Source organism: Falco biarmicus, chromosome 7, assembly GCF_023638135.1.
Source record: "Falco biarmicus isolate bFalBia1 chromosome 7, bFalBia1.pri, whole genome shotgun sequence".
In the NCBI taxonomy this organism is placed as follows: domain Eukaryota; kingdom Metazoa; phylum Chordata; class Aves; order Falconiformes; family Falconidae; genus Falco; species Falco biarmicus.
The window spans coordinates 29,120,143-29,140,109 of record NC_079294.1 but is presented as its reverse complement, the minus strand read 5'-3'; the positions used below and the strand labels follow the sequence as shown (position 1 = coordinate 29,140,109).

At 37.7% G+C, this 19,967-nt stretch overlaps 1 protein-coding gene across 19 annotated transcripts in view; it reads right to left on the bottom strand.

The window, feature by feature from the left end:
• The window catches only part of CELF1 (CUGBP Elav-like family member 1), a 69,387-nt gene that overhangs the window by 34,485 nt on the left and 14,935 nt on the right, over positions 1-19,967 (bottom strand). For 12 of the 19 annotated variants that reach the window (XR_008823088.1, XR_008823089.1, XM_056346720.1 and 9 more), the window contains 4 exons: positions 17,730-17,770; positions 1,727-1,914; positions 850-932; positions 391-439 (listed from right to left, as the gene is read on the bottom strand). Coding sequence is in view for 17 of the 19 variants with exons in the window: in XM_056346720.1 (XP_056202695.1) it covers positions 391-439; positions 850-932; positions 1,727-1,904 (310 nt within the window). In the remaining 2 variants the exon portion in view is untranslated. Of the gene's footprint in view, positions 1-390; positions 440-849; positions 933-1,726; positions 1,915-8,032; positions 8,207-17,729; positions 17,771-19,967 lie in introns of those variants that run through there. The other 7 variants (XM_056346723.1, XM_056346719.1, XM_056346722.1 and 4 more) reach the window with 4 other exon arrangements.

Below are 19,967 nucleotides of genomic sequence, written 5' to 3'. Positions count from 1 at the left end.
CCTCTAGGGTATCAACCATAGCACTCAGCTTGGTGTCATCTGTAAACTTGCTGAGGGTGCACTCAATTGCACTGTCCATGTCCCCAACAAAGATTTAAACCACCTTAGTACAAAGAAGAACTCACTAGATGTTTCCCTAACTGACAACATGGTTCTACCACAAGCAGCAGCAGTGGGAGATACTGAGTCATGGAATTTTAGAGACATCACTTACACTACCTACTATATTGAAAACACACCTTTTTTTTTTTTTCCCCTTAAAAAAAAAAAAAAAAATCAGGTTTCCAATTCAAGAAGCCTTGATCAGCAGCTGTTCAACAAAATGAGAATCCTCAAGTTTCCCTATTAGCACAAATGATGCTACCAAACTCAGACTTCAGTGAAGCTTACCATTACTCTTTTCACTGTCAGCTGGTTTCATCTGGATAGGATGGTGCATCTGAAACGTAAAAAGATTATTTAATCCTAGATGCATTCACTTTATACTATAAGAAATATATCCCATAAGAGTTGTGGAAGAAAGAAACAGCCTACCTAAACTGCCTCTACAGAAGTGCAAATGTAACAATACATAGATTTCTAGAAGAAAGGAAAGCTTTCCTAATAATATGCCACCACTCTTCCTCACAGAGTATTATTGGAGCCATTGTCCACCAACTTCACTACCATGTTATTTTCCCAAATGCTCAAAAACTCCCTTAAGATCCGTTATACAAATCTCATAACATTGCTCTTTTGAATAGTTCTTTTAAAACAGTATTTGAGGGCAAGATAACATGTTTGTAGATGAGTGGTGCCAGAGCTCAGAAAAACAAAACAGAATTGCAAACAAAGCATGGCTGCTCTTACCCCTGGGAGGATCTTCATGTTGTGAAGAGCATTCTGTGCTTCTAGTGCAGCTTTACGGGTATAAAATGTAACAAAACAGCACCCTGCAATTGAAAGAAAATGCTAGCCAGGAAAGAACACTATAAATCTTGATATGCTGCACAGAAAATGCAAGTCCCACTTCTATCCTTCCAATACAAAACACATGGCAAGTAGAAGAGGTTAAAACATTGAAATAGGTAGGTACTACTGATTGCAACTGTTTAAATATTTCTAAATGTAAAAAATAGGATATATATACACCCAACATCACCAATGCACAATTAAAACAAACGTTTACATACATCTGCCAAAAAACTGCTGGCTACTCTCATTATCAAACTCAACAATTATTTGCTAGTACCAAAGACTTATCTAGTTTCACAGGAAATAAAATATTGCATAAAACTGAACTGCAAATCCAGGTACAGCATTTAGTTAGGAGTTGATGTACAAAATTATTTGATGTACACAAATGATTAAGATCTCAATGTTATATTTTATCTGAAATTATGACACTTTCAGCAACATTTTGATCGTATCATAGAATCACAATGACGCTCTGGAGCAACACTGTTATTTTGATGTTCTGCTTTGTAATTACAATCTATCCCTACCACTTCTGAGCATTAAAAAGAAAAAAATTATCATTTTTCTCAGCTCAGCTAATGACTGGACTACAGTCCAAGGATATTTAGACACATACATTTAAAGACTGTCAAGCCTGGGTTTTCATGCACACCTGGTCACACAAAGCTCCAACACACAGAAATGTCTGAATAAGCAAACATCTAAAATGTTAACTATGTGAAAGCAGCTGAGACCGCAAGTCTCACATGAGGAGTAAAGATGTTCTCACCTTTGCTTTGAGGAGGGTTTTGGCTCCTGTCCCTCAAGACATTGATTTCATAGACAGCACCATACTGTTCAAAAAGTTCTCTTAGATCCTTCTCACACCAGCTTCGTGGGACCTGGCCCACAAACATCTTGATAGCATCTAGATCAGGTTGATCTGGGTGATCCAGTGTGCCATTCATTTTCTTTGAGCTATGAAAAACAAGAAGAAATTTCTCGTTTATATCTTTCCACAGATTCTAGATGTTACCGCAGCTAGAAGAAGCATGCTTACAGTGAGATAAAAAAATAATTCTACAAATATATAAATGTATATGATTAAAATACACACATAAAGAGAGACCTTTGCACATTACCAGTCCTGCATACCAGGATCATCATCCACATTCACTGGCAAGCTGTGTACTTGGAAACCAGACACTCTACACAGCTGTTTAAAGCTTCTCTTAACATTTGTTCCTATAATGTAGTCAACATCTGGGATTCAGGACAGGACATAAATCTCTTGAGATGACTGAAATATATCATTAGTTCAACCATGTAAAATTTAGCAGAAAAAGAAACCAGAAGAGGAAGGAACCTAAACTCAAGTCCACCCACAGACTGCTGAAGTTATCAGTAACCTGATAACTATTTCAGCTTCAGTCAACTGAAAATGAGAGGATAACATTTTTTTGTTGTTGTTTTTAAGTGTGACTATGTGGAACTGTTTCCCAAGGTGAAGACCCACCTTAAAACAGAGAAAAAGGTACAATCAAACAGATGAGAAGTTTCATTAAGGGTTTACAAGGCAATAGCTCTTTGTGAAACTAAGGAGCTTTCAACAATATTTGGCAAAACAACAGGCTTAGGTTGTACATGAACAGGTTGGGATTGGGCATCTAGTCAGTCACAGATTGAATCAAGTTGAGTAACGGTAGAGTTAACATAGAAAAAAGTCACTTTTAGACTACAACACCACAGGAGTTTTGAGTATGGGAATCTCCAATAGGCTTCAAGGCATTACATCTAGCCATATGAACAGTTTACAGACTACTAATAAAACTGTGTTATACTCCACCCAGCTAGCTGACAGTCATATACTGCTTTCTGTAATGACTCCTCATCATTTGTCAAGCTCAATGAGAGGTCTTGTTATCAGTAGTCACAGCCTGGTATACCACACGACACAGTGGAAGAGTAACTGTAATGACACCCTATTGTAGCTATAGTGATTAGTAGGTTAAAATTGCTGACCAGCCCCTGCATAATCCAGAAAGGACGTGGGGAGTGGAATAGTAACAATACAATGATTCCCCCAGCCCCCAAACCCTCTGCTGAAGAATACAGGTGGCCTTCTTCCAGAGTAATCGGCTCTCCTCATCTCTGCTTTTTTCCTTGAAAGATAGTTTTTGAATGGCTTATTAACCGCACATTACAGTAAACAGTGTTCCTCTCACTGTCCATCTGCAATCATATTCCCTCTGAATAGAATTTTAGAAGAAAAAAATTCCTAACCAAGTAATGTTTAGTTCATTTTCCCCCTTAATACACTGTTCAGAGCCTAAGGAAAAATACATGCCAGGGAAAGCTCACAATTCTATAGCTGTATGAACAGATCTCAGGAACAACACAGCTTCTTACCAGAAGGGAAGGGAATCATCATAAATCCTTTCACTCCTCTTTATCTTTCCATTCAGAAAGAGTCAGCAGCTCTCCAAACAGCCAAGGCAAACAATACCTTTTACAACAAGGTAAAATACCTCTTTCCATTCAATGTCTTTTCATTTCAATTGAGAACAACTGGATCATTCACCCTCTTCCAATAATTATTTTCAGCCCTGCCTTCTATGCCATGGGCAGCTTCAAGAGCGTAGCATGGCTCCTGTTAATTGGGCAACTCTCAACATAACTTCAACAGTATTCAAGGAACCTTTCATTCCTCACTAAAAGGTTTAGTCTGGAGTCATTAATAGGGAAGAACAGAAACCTTTCTCCCAATAATTGATTTAAATAACTGATTTTATAATATCAGCACCTGTAGCATATTAGTACTGCCAAATAGCATAGCTTTATTCTTCCTTAGTGCTTATCCCCCAAATTATTAGATTGTTTCCCCCCAGCAAGAATCCAACATCAATTGTTGATGCCCACTAGGATTTTTTTCAAGAAAACAAACTGCAGGCTCTCCTCTCTTTTACCCCCCTCAAGGAGAATTATCAGATAGCAGAAGCTTCAGAGACAGCAATTGCGACTACCTCTTTAGTTACAAACTTAGACGTGAAGACAAAATACTTACACAGGGCTAGCATTCAAGGAACAATGGTCCACCATCATCTCTGGGAGGAAATCCAACTTGAACGCAGCCATCACCTCAGACTGTGACAAACTACTAACACTAAATCAGTGTATTGCCTAACCCCCAAACAACGCCACTTCCAAAAGTCCTGCAGGTCTTAACACTCAGCCACACAAAAAACACTCAAACCACAGAAACAGAAGCTCAGGGAGACCAGTAATAGACACCACAGAAACAGGCTGGACTGGGAAAGGGACATGGAATCCCAGATTAAAAAGGGGATGTGACCATGTGAAGGGAGGCTCAGCTTAATACACAATGAAAATGCTGATGCACTGGGCTTGTTTTGTGCAATTTTCCCTGGCGAAGCAGTACTGAGTGCACTGTCAGATAAACAGAGTGTCAGATCCATGAAGATAGCAATGGGTAACAGAGCAGAAAGAATACAAACTCCAGTCTTTCCATCCCCAACTAACTCCTTGCCTCCCAAAATGGCAGTCCAAGGCCTTGAGGTTCAGACAGACTAATCAATATCACCAATATTAAGGCATGAAGTCCAGAGGTTCCTTCACCGTAACCATTTTCAGCAGCTGATCTCACTCTTTTTACCTTGTGCATTATTATTTTGCACACTCTCCTAACTAAAACGTTTCTCTGAACCTGCCAAAAACATCAAAGCCAAGGAATTTTTGAGTAATCAATCTTAACTACCCCAGAACATCAAAACCTACTCCTTTTATAGGAGAAGCATACATTGTTCTGGAAACAATACTCTGCCTGTCATGCATCTATAAATGTAGAGATATATAGAGTCTATAATGATAAAGAAAAGGAAAAAAACCACAGTGATTTGTTGAAAACTTTTATAATCTTTGAAAACACTGATCAGAACACCTCAGCAGCCTCATCATTAAAACAGGAATAACATGCCAATCAAGGAACTGTGAGGTGTATTTATACACACAATACAGACCTCTTGTTACATCTCCAATACCCAAACTAAAGGGACGATAATCTGGATAATACTGGATGCACAGGGAGATGCAGAAATACTTGATTGCAGACGGTGACTGCTGCAGAGGCAGCTGGGTGTGTCTGAGCACTCCAGGAGGAATGATTAGTTCAAGTCCAACATGAATGCAGATAAGCCTTATGTCTATGGTAGATATAACCACAAAATAAACTCTTACAGCATCAAGGAATGCATGCTGGTGCAGCTTCTTTCTTGTCTGTCAATGACTGCAACATGAACTTGCAGTTATTTAGACTGGCCAGTATATAGAGCTTATTTTACACTTGCAGAGTTACAGCATGTCAATTGTTTTTTCATAAATAACCGTTTTCAACCTTTGGAAGAGAAAGAACATTTCCAAATATCTGCCTACAGTGAGGTTAATTAAAAGGTTATTAAAAGGAGTTAGGCCCCTTAATACAAAAAGATAGGCATGTTACTGCAAAATAAGAAGACGTGAATTTAGCACACATCAAATATCAACAGTAATGACTGCATACATGCTCTTACTATGTGGTAAACACAAGGAAACTTATTCTTTAGTGAAAATGTATAAGCTACCTGCTAAGCACCACTGTTAAGAGTATGCAAATAGGCACTACAGAGCACAGGTCAATTAATTTGCTTTCAGTAAATTGTTCATATGTACCTTCAGACACATCTTAGAGGTTTCCCACTTGGAAAATGCCATGTTGTGTAATACACATCACGTTCAAATGTTAAAATTCAGCCTGGAGCCCACTTTATGGATTTCTCCAAAATAAGCCCACAGAGAGAAACACTTCAGATTTGTATGATTAGAACAGCAGAAGATACAGTGGGGAGCTTGCCACTGTTCACATAAACCTATAGATCGACACTATAAACTCTGGCCCTACCTATGCAGACCAGAATGTATTCCTTCTGGTCTCCCAGTTATCTTTAACTTTTTAGGCAGCCAGTAAAATACCCCAGCAGCCATGCTCACCGTAGGTTTGACGAAAGATGATACTGGCAACAGATACCCTAGGAAAATGGGTTTTTAGTTTACTGAAGAAAACCACTAAGTCAATTTGATTTGATCCTTTCCCTCATACCTTTGCTCTTCAAAATGGAAGTCATACCTACTTGTTTCACCAAGACAAAACTGCAACAAGTGACAGGCACTGTCACACTTATGCTCCACCTCAAATTCAGTCTACTGGCTTTGATAATTAAAATGTTAGTTTTGTGTAACTATCCTGCTACATATTAACTTTAAAATCTCATTATAGTCACTCTATGATGTGCTCACTTAATTTAATGAATAGTGCCAAAACTATTTCACATGCTATTATTTACAATCTGGGGGAAAGGAAGAATCAATACTAGAATGTTGAATAAATATCTGAAGGTATGTTAGCAAAGACTCAGTGCCTCAAGGTGCCATACTTCTGCAGAAACGATGACAATTTCAGGGACAAAACACTAGTGTACAAACACAGGTTTGTTTTAACATTATTTAGTTGAAGGCATCATCAAGGTAGTGAAATTAAAAAAAAAGACTGAAACTTGTGAAAATATCAGAGTCAAAAAAGATAGTATTTCTCTACTGCACAAAAGTAAGAAGAATTAAATAAGGAAGCAATGTTTCTTTAGAATTATAAAAAATAACAAAAGTTATCCTAGCCATTGCTCACAAAAAGAAAGAAAAATAAGAGAGCTAAACACACTTATTTTTTGCTCAGATGTCAAATTCCTGCTGGCTTCCAGATCCATTCTTTGACAGTTTCTATTCAAAGGATAATAGAAACAATGTCGGAAATTCAAAGCTCTATGGACTATAGCTACACATTTAAATGTGGTGCTGGTCTGACAATACGAACATTAAAAACTTCTACATACTACAGATTAGATCTCACTTTTTTTACACTTCTGAAGCTCTAGATCATGTTGCAGAATATACCACTATATGCTCCTCAGAGATTGCAAAGTATAAATGGTAAAAGTCTTGCTTTTATTTTTAAGTTTCCAGAATTACATCACATCCTGAGGCACAAAAGCTAAAAAACTCCACCACCACCCCCAAAAAAACAAACCACAAGAAAAACTGTATCGTATTTCGCTTCCTAAGAAAGCCTTGCTCATTTCAATGAGCAATTAACTCTGAAAGCTACAGATAATACCATCTTTTATTTTATACAGTCTGAACCTCAGACAACATATACAAACCCAAAGCTGAGGGACTACTGGGATAGTGACAGCAAACTATGGGAAAGGATGCAGGCTACGTGGAAATCAGATGCTGTGAAGCTTTGAAGGAGGCAGGTCCTAGAATAAACTTCCCCTTGTATTATCTGTGCATATCCAGATCCCTACAGTGTTGCTGAATTGCAGGGTTTTCTTTAAACAGATAACCCTAAGTTAGATGCATAAAACCCACTAACTACTCGTCAATATTTTGTTGTTTCATTGTTGATCTTGTAAGCAAGTGGTCAGAATATTTTCTGCCTATGTTGAAATCCAAACTGTCTCCCCATGCCTCGCTGGGTACAAAAAGCCCCTTACCTAGTTGCCAAAACTGCAGTTTCTTCCTCTGCCAATCTCTGTGACAGTTACGCACTGTGGGTACGCAAATCTGACACATTCAGAATGCTGAATTTACCATCAAAATACATGAATTTTCAGGCTGCTTACAATTCAGATTAAATTAACTGAAAAACATTTTTGTTGATGTGTTTTGTTGATCATTTTTGTAGGTTTCCAGGTGGAGAAAAAGGACAGGAGGGGATGACAATTGCTTTTATCTCAGAAATAGCAAAGTTTCACGGTACACTGTCTTATGTATTTATCTGAGAGCATTCAATTTCCCCATACTCTCCAGACCTAGATGGATTTTCACAAATTAGCTAAGTAAATTTTATTCTAAAAATAGTTTATAATAAGCTTTTTTCCCCCTCCCCTTCCTCAAAATATTTTTTTGGGAAAAAAACCCAAACATTTGAGGTAAATAAATACATTCATGACCTACTTCTCTGGCTTGTGAATGAAATGCTGTTTACCTGTAGCTTCTATTCCAATTAATTCTGTGAAAGCTTAAAAGGAGTGTTTTTTGAATTTTCGTCTGACTGAAGAATCCACAGGCCTCCCAGCTCTCTGCCAGCAGATGAAGCAGCAAGTCACCTATGTCTCTGGCTTCTAGGATGATGTTTTCTCTGCCTAAGCACTCTTAGAAAGGCAAAAATGAAGCAGCAGCTAAACTTACCCTTTTATTTGATAGTAAAGACAATTGCTTTAAAATAAATTATACTAAACCTATTTTCTAAAATGAGGAAATCAGGTTATTTTTTCTGGAAAAGGAGATAAAACTTCACACTGAAGTGAAAAAAATTGTTACTCTAATGAATTCTAAGCAGTGGAGCTTATAGAAAGGTAGACAAGAAACACAGGTACATTTTCTTTTAAATGGTCTATGGCTTCCTCCAATACATATGCTGCTTTTGAAAGCTCTGCTCGTGTTCTTCCTGACTTCTTGCTGCTATGCATCATTCACTTGAAACAGAATCTACGGCCACACAATTCACAAAGTAGTTGTAGCTTCCTATGTTCATAGGAGTAAAGCAGGAAATGGCCAAAGGCAAATTTGAAACTGGTAAGAGGGAACACTTCTTACTAAACTCACAGATAAAATAAATATTAAGTGGCAGTGACTTTTGTAATCCTGTCAAAGCTTGACAGGGTTTGAGTACAACTGGGTGCTTCCAGGGGTATATTTTCCCGCTTCTGTTTACTGCACATATATAGAAAACCCAACTGTTTTTTTTTAAACAGAAAACCCATGGGCTATATGCATGAAAATACTACCCATGAGAACTACCTCCTTCTAGCTAACATTAGGAAGGAACAACTAAGTAACTTCATCTTTAAACACAGACTAATCAATAATTATTAAGATTTTAGATCCATTTGTCTAATGCACATGGCACTATAGGCATTATCAGAAGGAAACCACAAACTAGACTCTGTCCAGCATGGCAGTTCTCAAGTTCCTTAGTCACAACTTTTTACCTTTCTAAATCAACACACCTGGTACAAAATCTTACAAGTGTAAACAGATATGGAAGACATTGCTTCGATAAAAACCACAAAAGTTACTGTGGTTTTCAAAAAGTTTAATCAGTGGCAACTGAGATCACAATTTTGAGGTGGCAAAACGATATATCAAGTCCTATACCTATACAAGTCTGTTGTATGAAGGGGTTCTGAACTAAGCTGATCAGAAAAGACCTGTCGCTTGAACATGCTGTTTCAGACAGGCATCAAGGGATTGCAAGCTGTGGTAGAAAAGGCGGCCGTTCCCAGCTCTCTACTAACCTGATGATTTCCAGATGTCACACAGGAAACCAGGACACAGTGATGCTTTCCTGGGATGCAGAGAACAAAGAATACTGTTTGCTATACAATAAACCTCAACACTAGTGAGGTAACCCTTAACACAAGATGCCAACACATATAAAACAGAACTAAACCAACTGTTCCTATGGATTTCTTATCTCCTTACAATAAATCCAATGACTATCAAGATCCTTCAGTGGCTTCTACCTGTTTAGCTGTGCAGACAATAGCCAGACTAGTTCAGAGCTACTTACAGACCAACGGGCAAAGGGCAAGAATTGACCAAGAATTGTTTTGACCTCCTTCTCACTTAAAGCTAAATGAGTAGGAACTTAATGCCTTGAAACATTTACTACTCTGACACATTTATTTGAATATGAACAGCGAATTCAAAGGTTTCCAGGAAAGAATGACAGTACACAGCTTGTGCATTGTTTCCTTCAAAAACAGGCCAGTAAAAACCCAACTGAGCTTTCTCTAGCAGATATCTATAATTTCTATCAATCAAAACACTTCTAGATTAAAGCATAGACTGCACAAACACACCCAGTTCCCCCTGTTTGCTCCTCATGCTGCACACCTTAGTGCAAAGGCATTTCAAAGGGCACCAGCAAAGTAACCTAGAACACCAGGTCTTTAGACAGGCCTGTGACTTTAAGCCATCATTTTGCTACAAAGTCAGTCCAGGGATCAGCTAATGCTCTGACAGAAAGAAACATCCTTGACCTCGATGTTAACAGTAAAAACAAGTAAGGAAGACTTGTATCTATATTATTATCCAAACACCAACACGTGGCTTTGACTGCCACGTGTTTATTTGTCTGACCAGTCTAGATGTCCCTCTTGCTTTAATTTCAAATAACAAGCATTGAAGTGAACGTGCATATTAACTGTAATAGGTCATGTGTGGTTATTATCTTCTTAAGCAGCTAGTATCTCCAAACTAACTTTTTGAATGCCAGCTAAGAAAGCACAATCTTAATGACTGATATAACAGCATTCCTCCCCTGAGGAGGAAAGAAGATGGTATTTCATACAAAGGGTAGTAGATTTTTGGAACTGCGTGTTCACAGGATAGTGCAGACACAATAAACTTACATGACTGCAAGAATGGACTGGACATGTACTTGGAAGAGACCCATCAGAAGCTACCAGGCAAACCACAACAGGTTAGGTTTCCCTGAGCTGAAAACAGAGGCCAAGAGACCACTGAATTAGTTTCATGGTAAAAACAAACACTATAGATTATTAGCCTTTGTGAATGGCAAAGATAGATCAGAAACATTTCAAAGAGCTGGATCATGCCTAGGCCGTTTGTGTTGGGACAAAAAAGTACTATGAAAAAAAATTAGAGTTGTCCTGTTAAAACTACTGAAGAACTGAACTAGACACATACTAGGTAAACGCTAAGTAAAAATGCTCAGCTATTATAAACACTATATTCAACTGCCTTAGTAATTAACACCAAGCCAACCCCCCACCCCTCGCAAAACTACACAACAAAAAACCCCAAACCCCCCAAAACATACCTTTGGACTTCAGGAAATGTGACAGCACAGATAGTAACTAGTATATACTTTCCCCTCTTTTTAAAATGCCTTGCAATTGCTTTCAACATACCGTCATACAACTGATGAACAAATTCAATCTGTGGCATACTCAGTATCTGGCTCACTCCTGAGGGCAACTTAGACCAAATGGCAGACAGTAGCTCTGCAGTATGAGAGCTTACCTACCAGGAAACAGGTTACAACATCTGTTCAAATCAGAGAAGCCAAAAAACCTTTTGCTATATATATTATTTGCCAATAACTGCTAGTAACAGAATGTCTAACTAGAACTCAGAAGCAGCTGAATTATCAGTCTTAAGACCTTCTTGCAGCAGATTAATGATGTTCACAAACTTCTAAGATAGCAGCCTCCAAACTTCTTCAGTTTTCCTCTTATCTCCCCATGACACGTTGCCTTTTTACCTGCTTGCCTGAGAGGGGACATGAGTGTGCTGTGAATATACTGACAGGTCTGTGGGTATCAGAATTCTGCGATGTGAGGGATGCACAGCTCTGCAGTGATCTGCTTCTCTAGGGCAGAACAGCTACACGATGCTACCCTGAGTTTTACTTTCTTAATGCATAGCTCTCAGCTAGAACAGTAGCATGAGGCTGCTAACCCAGTGCTTGACCCTGCTGCAGCTGTCTGCTACTTCAGTGATGATACTACAAAGGCTTGCATAGGCATTCCCAAAAAGAGAAAAAAATGGAATAGACTGGCCATGAAATCGTCTCCTGACGATGATCTCAAGCACCTGTCTCTGACCATAAAATTTCTCATTACCCAGGGCAATGAGGAATAAGCAAGCTGATAGCCTCCAAAGCTCTCTGGTTTGAGATTACTGAAATATTTTTGTATTATTCTCAGGTACATCACAACTATTATTTAAAGAATCTGTATCTATTCAATTCTTTTTTACACAAAGGCAGAAACTCCAAAGAACTTCAAATATCACAGTCTGCAATAGAGCCATTTACAGAGTGACGGACAACTTTGGTTAGTATTTGCATGGATTCTTCCAAAGGCAGCCAGTATCTGCCCACCCTGTTTTCATTAAGATGAAGCATTAGGATAATAGTCTACTACATGAACACAGTGAAACAAATAAAATAGATGTCCATGTTAGTAAAATCTTCAAACTAAAATATTCTCCTAGAAACTCCAACTTCTCTATGATGTTTATGTCCAATGATACTTCAAAATGCTCCCATTAATCTTCTGGGGTTTTTTTTGCTAGCTTTAGACTTCAGTTTTAACTAGTTCCCAGTTGTGACCTTCAGAAGACTGATCTGAAATGCATATTACAATTTCTGTCTTTCCCAGCTAAATTTTGTTTCTTTATCTCGCATATTTCCTCATTTTTTCTAGACTAAGGGAACAGAGAAGGAGACAAAATCAGCATTATCAGCTATTTCTTGGTAGTAGTAGTGAATTAAAAAAACCCAAAACACAACAAAAACAACAAACCAAAACAACCCACAACACAGCAAAATTTGCTGTGATGCAAAGACAGTAGCAAAGGCCTGGCTAAGAAGACACTGTATGAAAGATACGAGACACAAATAAGCAGAGGAGCAAACTGCCAAAAGACCAAATCATGAATTTGGAGCAAATAATACATGACAACCTATTAGAGCATCTGTACTTGTAGAACAGATAACAATAAGCCTTAATGCAGGTTTGCTAGAATAATTCATTTTGGTAAATCACGGACAAGAAGTAACCATCACATGTTCATCCCTCTTTGTTAGACATTTTACAATTAATAATTGATATGAGGAAGAAGCACTGATGTATGAGTCCCAGAACAACTGCTTTTAAAGCAGAAGCATATAGGTTTCTTCCCCTCATTCTACAAAGACATCTAAATATTAAAAACAACAACAAAAACTGCAGAAGATTTAATAATTTTATCCTTATCTGTAGGTTGTGGGATTGATTTTTTTTTTTAAATAGATGTGAAATGTGTATTTTGGGTACTGCTTAAGCTCTACAGGAAGGTATGCAAAAGAAAATTTCAGTTAAAAATTATTTTTTTTAAACATCTGCCAGTATTTGAGCAGACTGGGAAACATTTTGAGTTTTTATCATCACAGTGCTGGAACACAGCAACGGTTATATTTTGTGAGACAAACTATGGAAAACTTAAGTACCTAAGAGAGATCTGAAAGACCGACAGACACTTGGTCACTGTAGATAGAAAAAAAACTCTCGAGAAGTCGGAAAAGTGGCTTGGTCAAAACAATAGTAAGAGGAAGTAAATGCAGCAGTATGACATAGGATAGGAGACAAGGCAGGAAATGTGACATCATCACGAAAGTGAGGACATGCATTTCTAGCCTGTGAAAGGACAGAGGACTACTAAAAGGAGACAGGATGGAACATTTCAGGCAGCAGCAAGGTTTGAGGGTTCTCCCCCTTCTTTTTGTTTATTGACTGAATTCAGACCATGGGACACACAGAAACCATAGATGATAAATCACACTTGCACTTCAAAGTTTAGATCTTCAGTAGAAGAGAATAAGAATTATAATTCTTGCAGACTATCTTGTTCTGAAAGCAGATACAGATAGACTTTTACACCACCTCTCCCCTCTCTCTCCCCAAATGTTGTCTTTAAGCTTAACAAAAATGACTTCCCCACCCAGCCCCAAAAGTTTGGCCAGAAGTTTATCTTCGGGTATTTCAGCTTTTTGTGTAACAAACAACCCTGCAAGCAATTCTATGGAACAGAATACTTTAGACCTCCTTCAACTTTTTTTACTTTGTAAACAGAAAGACAGGACCCAGAAAACTGCTTTCAAATAGACCTGTATTTTCCTGTCTTTTCCTGTATTACAGGAATCTGCAGCTCTGCACTTAGTCAAAAAGATGCACTGGAAACAAGTTTTGTAATCTCTGCAGTATTTGCTAGAGAGATTTTTAGAGAATCAACTACACAGATTAGTATTCTGCCACTAAAACAGATCCAGAAGTTACCCTTCTGCTAAGGAGCTGGAAACCCACCGGGTCCTGGAAAGCTCATCTCCACGCCAAACATGCCACAAAACAGTACAACGGGCAAAGCAAATACATTTACACAGAGAATTGCTATGTGGTTGCATATTGGACCCAGGGGAGACTACAGAAACAGCTATACAACCCCAGGACAATACCATGAATGAAGATTTTTGTATTACCTTACACAGAACTACAATGAATCAAAAATGCCTTTAACTAAGGTTTTTTTGCAAGCAATATACCTTGTGCATGTGTCAGGAAAAAGATTAAAGTATGAACTGGTCAGTTACTTTTTACTTCAGAAATGTAATGTGTAATCTTAACTCAAAGGAACAAAGTTGGTACTACTAAATTATTTTAAAACCTCTCCTTATTGAAAGGTCCTAGAATAGCAGTCAGACCTGTTTAAAAATCTTTCTGAAGTATGGTAAGACTCTTTGCTTTCTTCCTCTGTTAAGTTTCAAGAGACCCTCTGGACTAAACAAAGCAACAAGTTTTATTGTCCTTTGCAGCCATCAGAACAGCCATACAAGCCATTCTGAGGAGTCCTTTAATCTTAAATTGTTTCTCCTGATAGTACTATATACAAATCAGAATAAGTTAATATTACACTACAGTAAAAATTCACTCACTATTTCTCATTTCATATTACTCAAATGAAATCTTTTTGTTGCATATTACCTGAAGAGAGTTCAAATGCAGCCCAGACAGCTCCAGGAGAGCACACCATGCAATTAAAATAGTAATTACTGCAATAATTTCTACATAGTGCATCAACTTAGAACACGGTAAGACATGATTTTCCCTGGCTCTTGGCACAAGGATGCAAAGGCATAGCTTCAGTATTGTCCATGAGCAGAGCAGAGGAGATCGAAATGGGATGTGGTATCCCTGGAAAAGCAAACAATTCTATCTACCACATGTGTTGTGGGGTAGAAAAGACTAACAGATGCAACAGGGGATACTCCAGCATCACTCCTGGCACAGAAGAAATGCAGCAGATTTAGGCAGTGGTTGCTACCTTGTCTCCTAAACAAAGTGGAGACCTCTGCTATGTATTTTGGACAAGCAGCCATCTGCAAAACTTCACTAGCTGTTAAGCTACACATGCAGAACCATAATAAAAATGTCAAAGAGTATGTTTCTGAAAAATATCTAAACTTTCCAAGCCTCTAGAATTGTAAGAGAAACAGTATAATATATGTGCTTCAGTTTCAACTTCAGGAAAAGCTAAGCCCAGAAAGAATGAAGAATACTACTTTGATGCAGAACAATCCCTCCAAACAAATCTATAATCAAACAAATTCACATCTACTTTTGCAAACTATAAATGGCTTTAGAAGTGCTAAGGAAGGATTAACTTCTCTTATGGCAGAAGAGATGAAGTTCCTTCTGAGTAGACAATCCTACAATCTTTTAATGCCCATTTTAATCTCCACGCCAAAGTCCTCTCCTTTGGAAGGGGCTCAGTTCTGCAGAGATTTAATTTGAACAGATACATTTCAAGTAAAAACAGGTAAGCTGCTCTTCTTCAACACACAACCTGCCTACCAATCTGTCTCAAAGGAGTTTTCATTAGAGCTTATGTTCAGAAAGACAACAGGATCACCCTAAAGGAGGGTCAGGGGAGTAAGAACAACATGAACACTACAGTGCTCTCTGTTCACAGGGCATTTAAACAGTACAAAGGCATTTCTGTCCTACTACTGGTCCTATCTACCGATAACTAGTAGAGTATCAGTATGGTGAATGTGGATATGACAAAAGTCAAAAGAGAAGTAGGAGTTCCTCAGTCTTGAAACCGTCAATGCTCACAACACACTTTTAAGACAGTAGTATCTGGCAGAAGTATAACTGTTTAATCTGCTTTGGCAAAGCATGGCATATAAATTTCTAAATACAAGAAGCAATCCTGAATCTCAGAGTAAACTATCTATTAAAAAACGTGTCTGGTTAAAGATAACAGCTACTAGAAAAGTGGGTAACAAAAGTGCTATTTCAAAGGTCACTTGATTGCTTAAAGCAAAGCTGACTGCTCCTCAATTTTATTCCCTGACCAGACCAAAAGCAGAATACCATCAATTTTATTCTGATATATCTGTGTGGAGTTAATCATCGTAAGAAGTCTTTCATACCAGGATGAAACAATTTTACATATTGTCAGATGTTCAAGAAAAGACTCAGTCCTCTTTCATGTGGACACCTTCCTGCATTCGCATTAAGGCAGATTAATTCAACTTTAAGTTGCTCTTAAGATGAGAAACCATGGAACTTACACCAAATGGAAGTGTTTTGTTTTGTGACTTATTTTCAGTCACCATAAACTTGATGATTATTTCTGATCTACAATCTGATTATTTTGTTATTTAAGTAATCCAAATCTATTGATTCTGGACCTGTGTTTTGTAACTGGCAGAATCCCATGTGTTTGGAAAAGCTGGGTCTAATCACAGATTTGTCTGTCTCAAAAGATACAAACTCTTCAGACAAAACCACAAATATAATGACCAGTATTCTCTCTTTCCTATCTGCTGTACAGTCCTAACAGAACAGCAAAGGAGCAGGAATGGCAAAGTACAGAGCACCAGTCATTCAGGAAAGAAGTTGAGTGTCCTGTAACATCCACAATGCTTGGAGACCAATGCTCCAAACACAGAGGTCAATTGCCAATTCTCTAAAAATCACTTAAAAAAGAAGGTGTTCCTAGGCTTCTTAATCCAACTTTAGCTCTTTCTACCCTGATGAGTAACACATAGAGAGACAGGATATCCTTCATTTTAGAGACAAATTTTATATTCTTTCCAATAAAGACATAACTAAATCCTTTCCAATGCATTTATGAAAACTGTAGCAAGTGTCTGACCATAGTAAAAAACAAGTATTTCCTCAAAATAATATCAAAACTCAACTCTGCCTGGTTGTCTACAGAGTAAAGGCACACCATAAATATTTTTGCCATAGCACAGTGATTCATCAGATGAGCAACAATCACCACACTTCGAGCATGACAGTGTTACTTAAAACAGTAGTTAGAGGTCACTTGTCCTTAGAGGTGAGTTCGAACTCTTCAGGTGCACAGTTACAGACAGTGTGATCTGTTCTTTTGTTACTTGTAAACCATTGCAACTTGCTAAACCACAGAAATAATAACTAGATCACTAAAGAGCTTTTTATTGGGTTGTCAAGCTGACTTTATTTACCATGCAGTCAAACTATTACAAGAACCAAGCATAACCAAAGGACACAGAACTACTCAGTTGGAAACTGAAGAAGAGAGCAAGGGGGAATTGTCTCAGATGTCTCATGAAACTACACCCTTATTGGACTTAAGACATTAAGAAAATTGCACCAGAAGATCCTTGCATTTGGCTTCAAGCATTTTCATACTAGACTATGCTCCTGTTCTGCTGCACATAATCAAATCTGTCTCAGCCCACAGGGAGTTGTTCCACTAATATTCACCTTTAGGGTTTAATGTACTACAGAGCACTTAAGATTTGATCTGGTCAAAAAATTACAACGAAGACACACATTTCTACTTTGCAGTTAATTATGTTTCTAAAATTACTAAATTACAGATGGAGCTAAAGAAGCCTATTGACTTGGTACTTGCAGTCCTAAACCGTTAACACTCCCAACCCTATTTAGCAGTACAAAGGCAGGAAACTGCAGAGTTTAAGATGCAGGGAGCACTGCTCACTGCAGTGGAAAACCACTGCTTTCTTCATTGAAAGTAAAACCAACTTCTCTCTAAACCTTTAAAAGGAAGTGCCAATATGCAACTGAGTGATACAAACTGTAGTTGGTTCATACCTGCAGCTATGCACCTCTCTCTAGCCGTTCCTGTCTTCACTCTAAAAGATAAGGAAAAAACAGACATTTGAGTACTCCAGAGTTAAAATCAGACACAACATGAACCCCATCTTGTAAAATACTGAGGACTGTGAAAGTAAAGCATATTTATAATAGCAGAAGTCATCATGAGGTGGTAACAACCCTCATTAGACTCAAAAAAGAAACCGCACGCTCAAAAATACACAGACTAAATGAAAGGATACAAAAGAAAGGACAGCAAACACAACATGGCTGAAAACAGTAGTTTTGTAACTTCCTAATAACATTCTGTGGACTTACCCTACCTGTCTGGCTCTCATGACAGAAGATGAGTTGCTAATAGCAGTATGCACAATTCTAAACTCCTATGTAACATTATTTTGACAGCAGCAGCACTAACAGATGCCAAGGAACCTGCAGATGTAACTCTAATGTAAGACAGCACAGATGGAAATGTATGAGAAAGTTCTGGATTAGGGAACACAAAGAACTAACATCACAAAAATGGAAAAAAAATGTTATTTCTGTATCTTAGGCAAATCATCAACTAGGAACCATACAGATTTTCTGTACTAGCATCTCATAAGTAAGGGATGCTACTTTTCGATTCAGGATTCTCTTTCTGCAGATTCATTAACTGATCCACATCACAAGCTAGTGTATATTTAAATACAAACTTTGCAATATTCTTTTAAAAGAATTTCTCCTCTGCTTCCTCCTAGGTTATTTTGCAGAACTACACTCATGGTAGTCAAGCAGTATTTTACAAAAAATCCAAATCTGTTTACTTATCTATAGGTACCAAACCAAAACTTGCATCTGTCCGCAAGGAGAAGAGTTATACAAGACTATTTGAGTTTCCATATTTTCACTGCCTTGCAGGTCCCTTCACAATCTTTGTTCTATATCCTTTGAGAAGTGTGGATAAGTGACCCATACCCTCTTTTAACTTGTCTTGTAATATACTTAGATACTTATCACATATACTTATGCCCTCTTCTCCAGAGGGAGATCTCTTGAGAATTTTTTAATCCCTAATTTGTAGTAATTTTCAATTGTTCTAATTTCTTCCTAATTTGTTCAATGGACTTAATAAAATATTATACCTTCTAAAGGAACATGGAATCCTAAACACAGCAACAAAAAATTCTCTTATAATACTAGTTAAGAACAATAAAAATCAATCCATCAATGTTGAGAAACATAACTCTTAATTGAAATGTGCATTTCCCAAATTACAAATTTATCTTTTCTAGAATATTACTGAAAACTGACTATTGATCAGGGAACACTTTACACACTTATTTTTGTTCTGTTTCACCATGACATTCTGGATTACGAAGTTCCTACCAGTGATTCCGGCAAATATGCTACCTGAGGACACCACCTTCCACTCCGCCCACATTCCTTTGTTTTTTTGAAGTTTAAATGAAGAGTATTTGTTTATGGCCAAAAAATAGTTTCAGATTCCTACTAACAGACCTGTCTTCAAAACACCATGTAACACAACCTTCTTGTTTTCTTCCTTTTCAACTCAATCTTTGCCAGATATTTAAGCCTTATGAAAGTTGTCATAAACACCGTTATATTTCTATGATAATCAGAAAAAAACGAAATACACAGCTCACTCATCTTGTAAATGCTTAAGAATATACTGGTAAACTACTTTTTAACGTTAAAAAGAAAATCTTCCCTTTGCACATGTACACTCAAGAGAATTAATTTAAAGACTTCAAAAGGTACCAAAAGTACAGCTATCAGCCAGAGGAACCCATAATTCTTGGATACCTTTGGGAAAAAACATACACCTCACTGAATCAAAGGCAAAATCCAAGACAATAAAAACTTTAAAAAGCAAGCAGCAAATCTGACAACCTATAGAAAGCCTGGGAGAATGCTCCTAAATCATAAATGTTTCTCAAAACAAAACTGTTTTAGTATGGTTCACTTAACTGCATGTAGAACATAAACACACCAAATACTTTATCCAAGTTTATACATCAGACAAACCTGGCCCAATGGCCAAAGAATCTGACAACTTTATTTCTTCCCAGAAGAAATCAGGACTTGAATACCTCAGATCAAGGCATATACAGCTGGCATGACACTAGCAATGTGTGTAGCATAGCAATTTCTGTAATTAACTGACATGGCAGTAAGCTCTCGTGCAAACTGCAGATTCACCCCAGCCCAGCATCATACACTGAGAATGTTTTC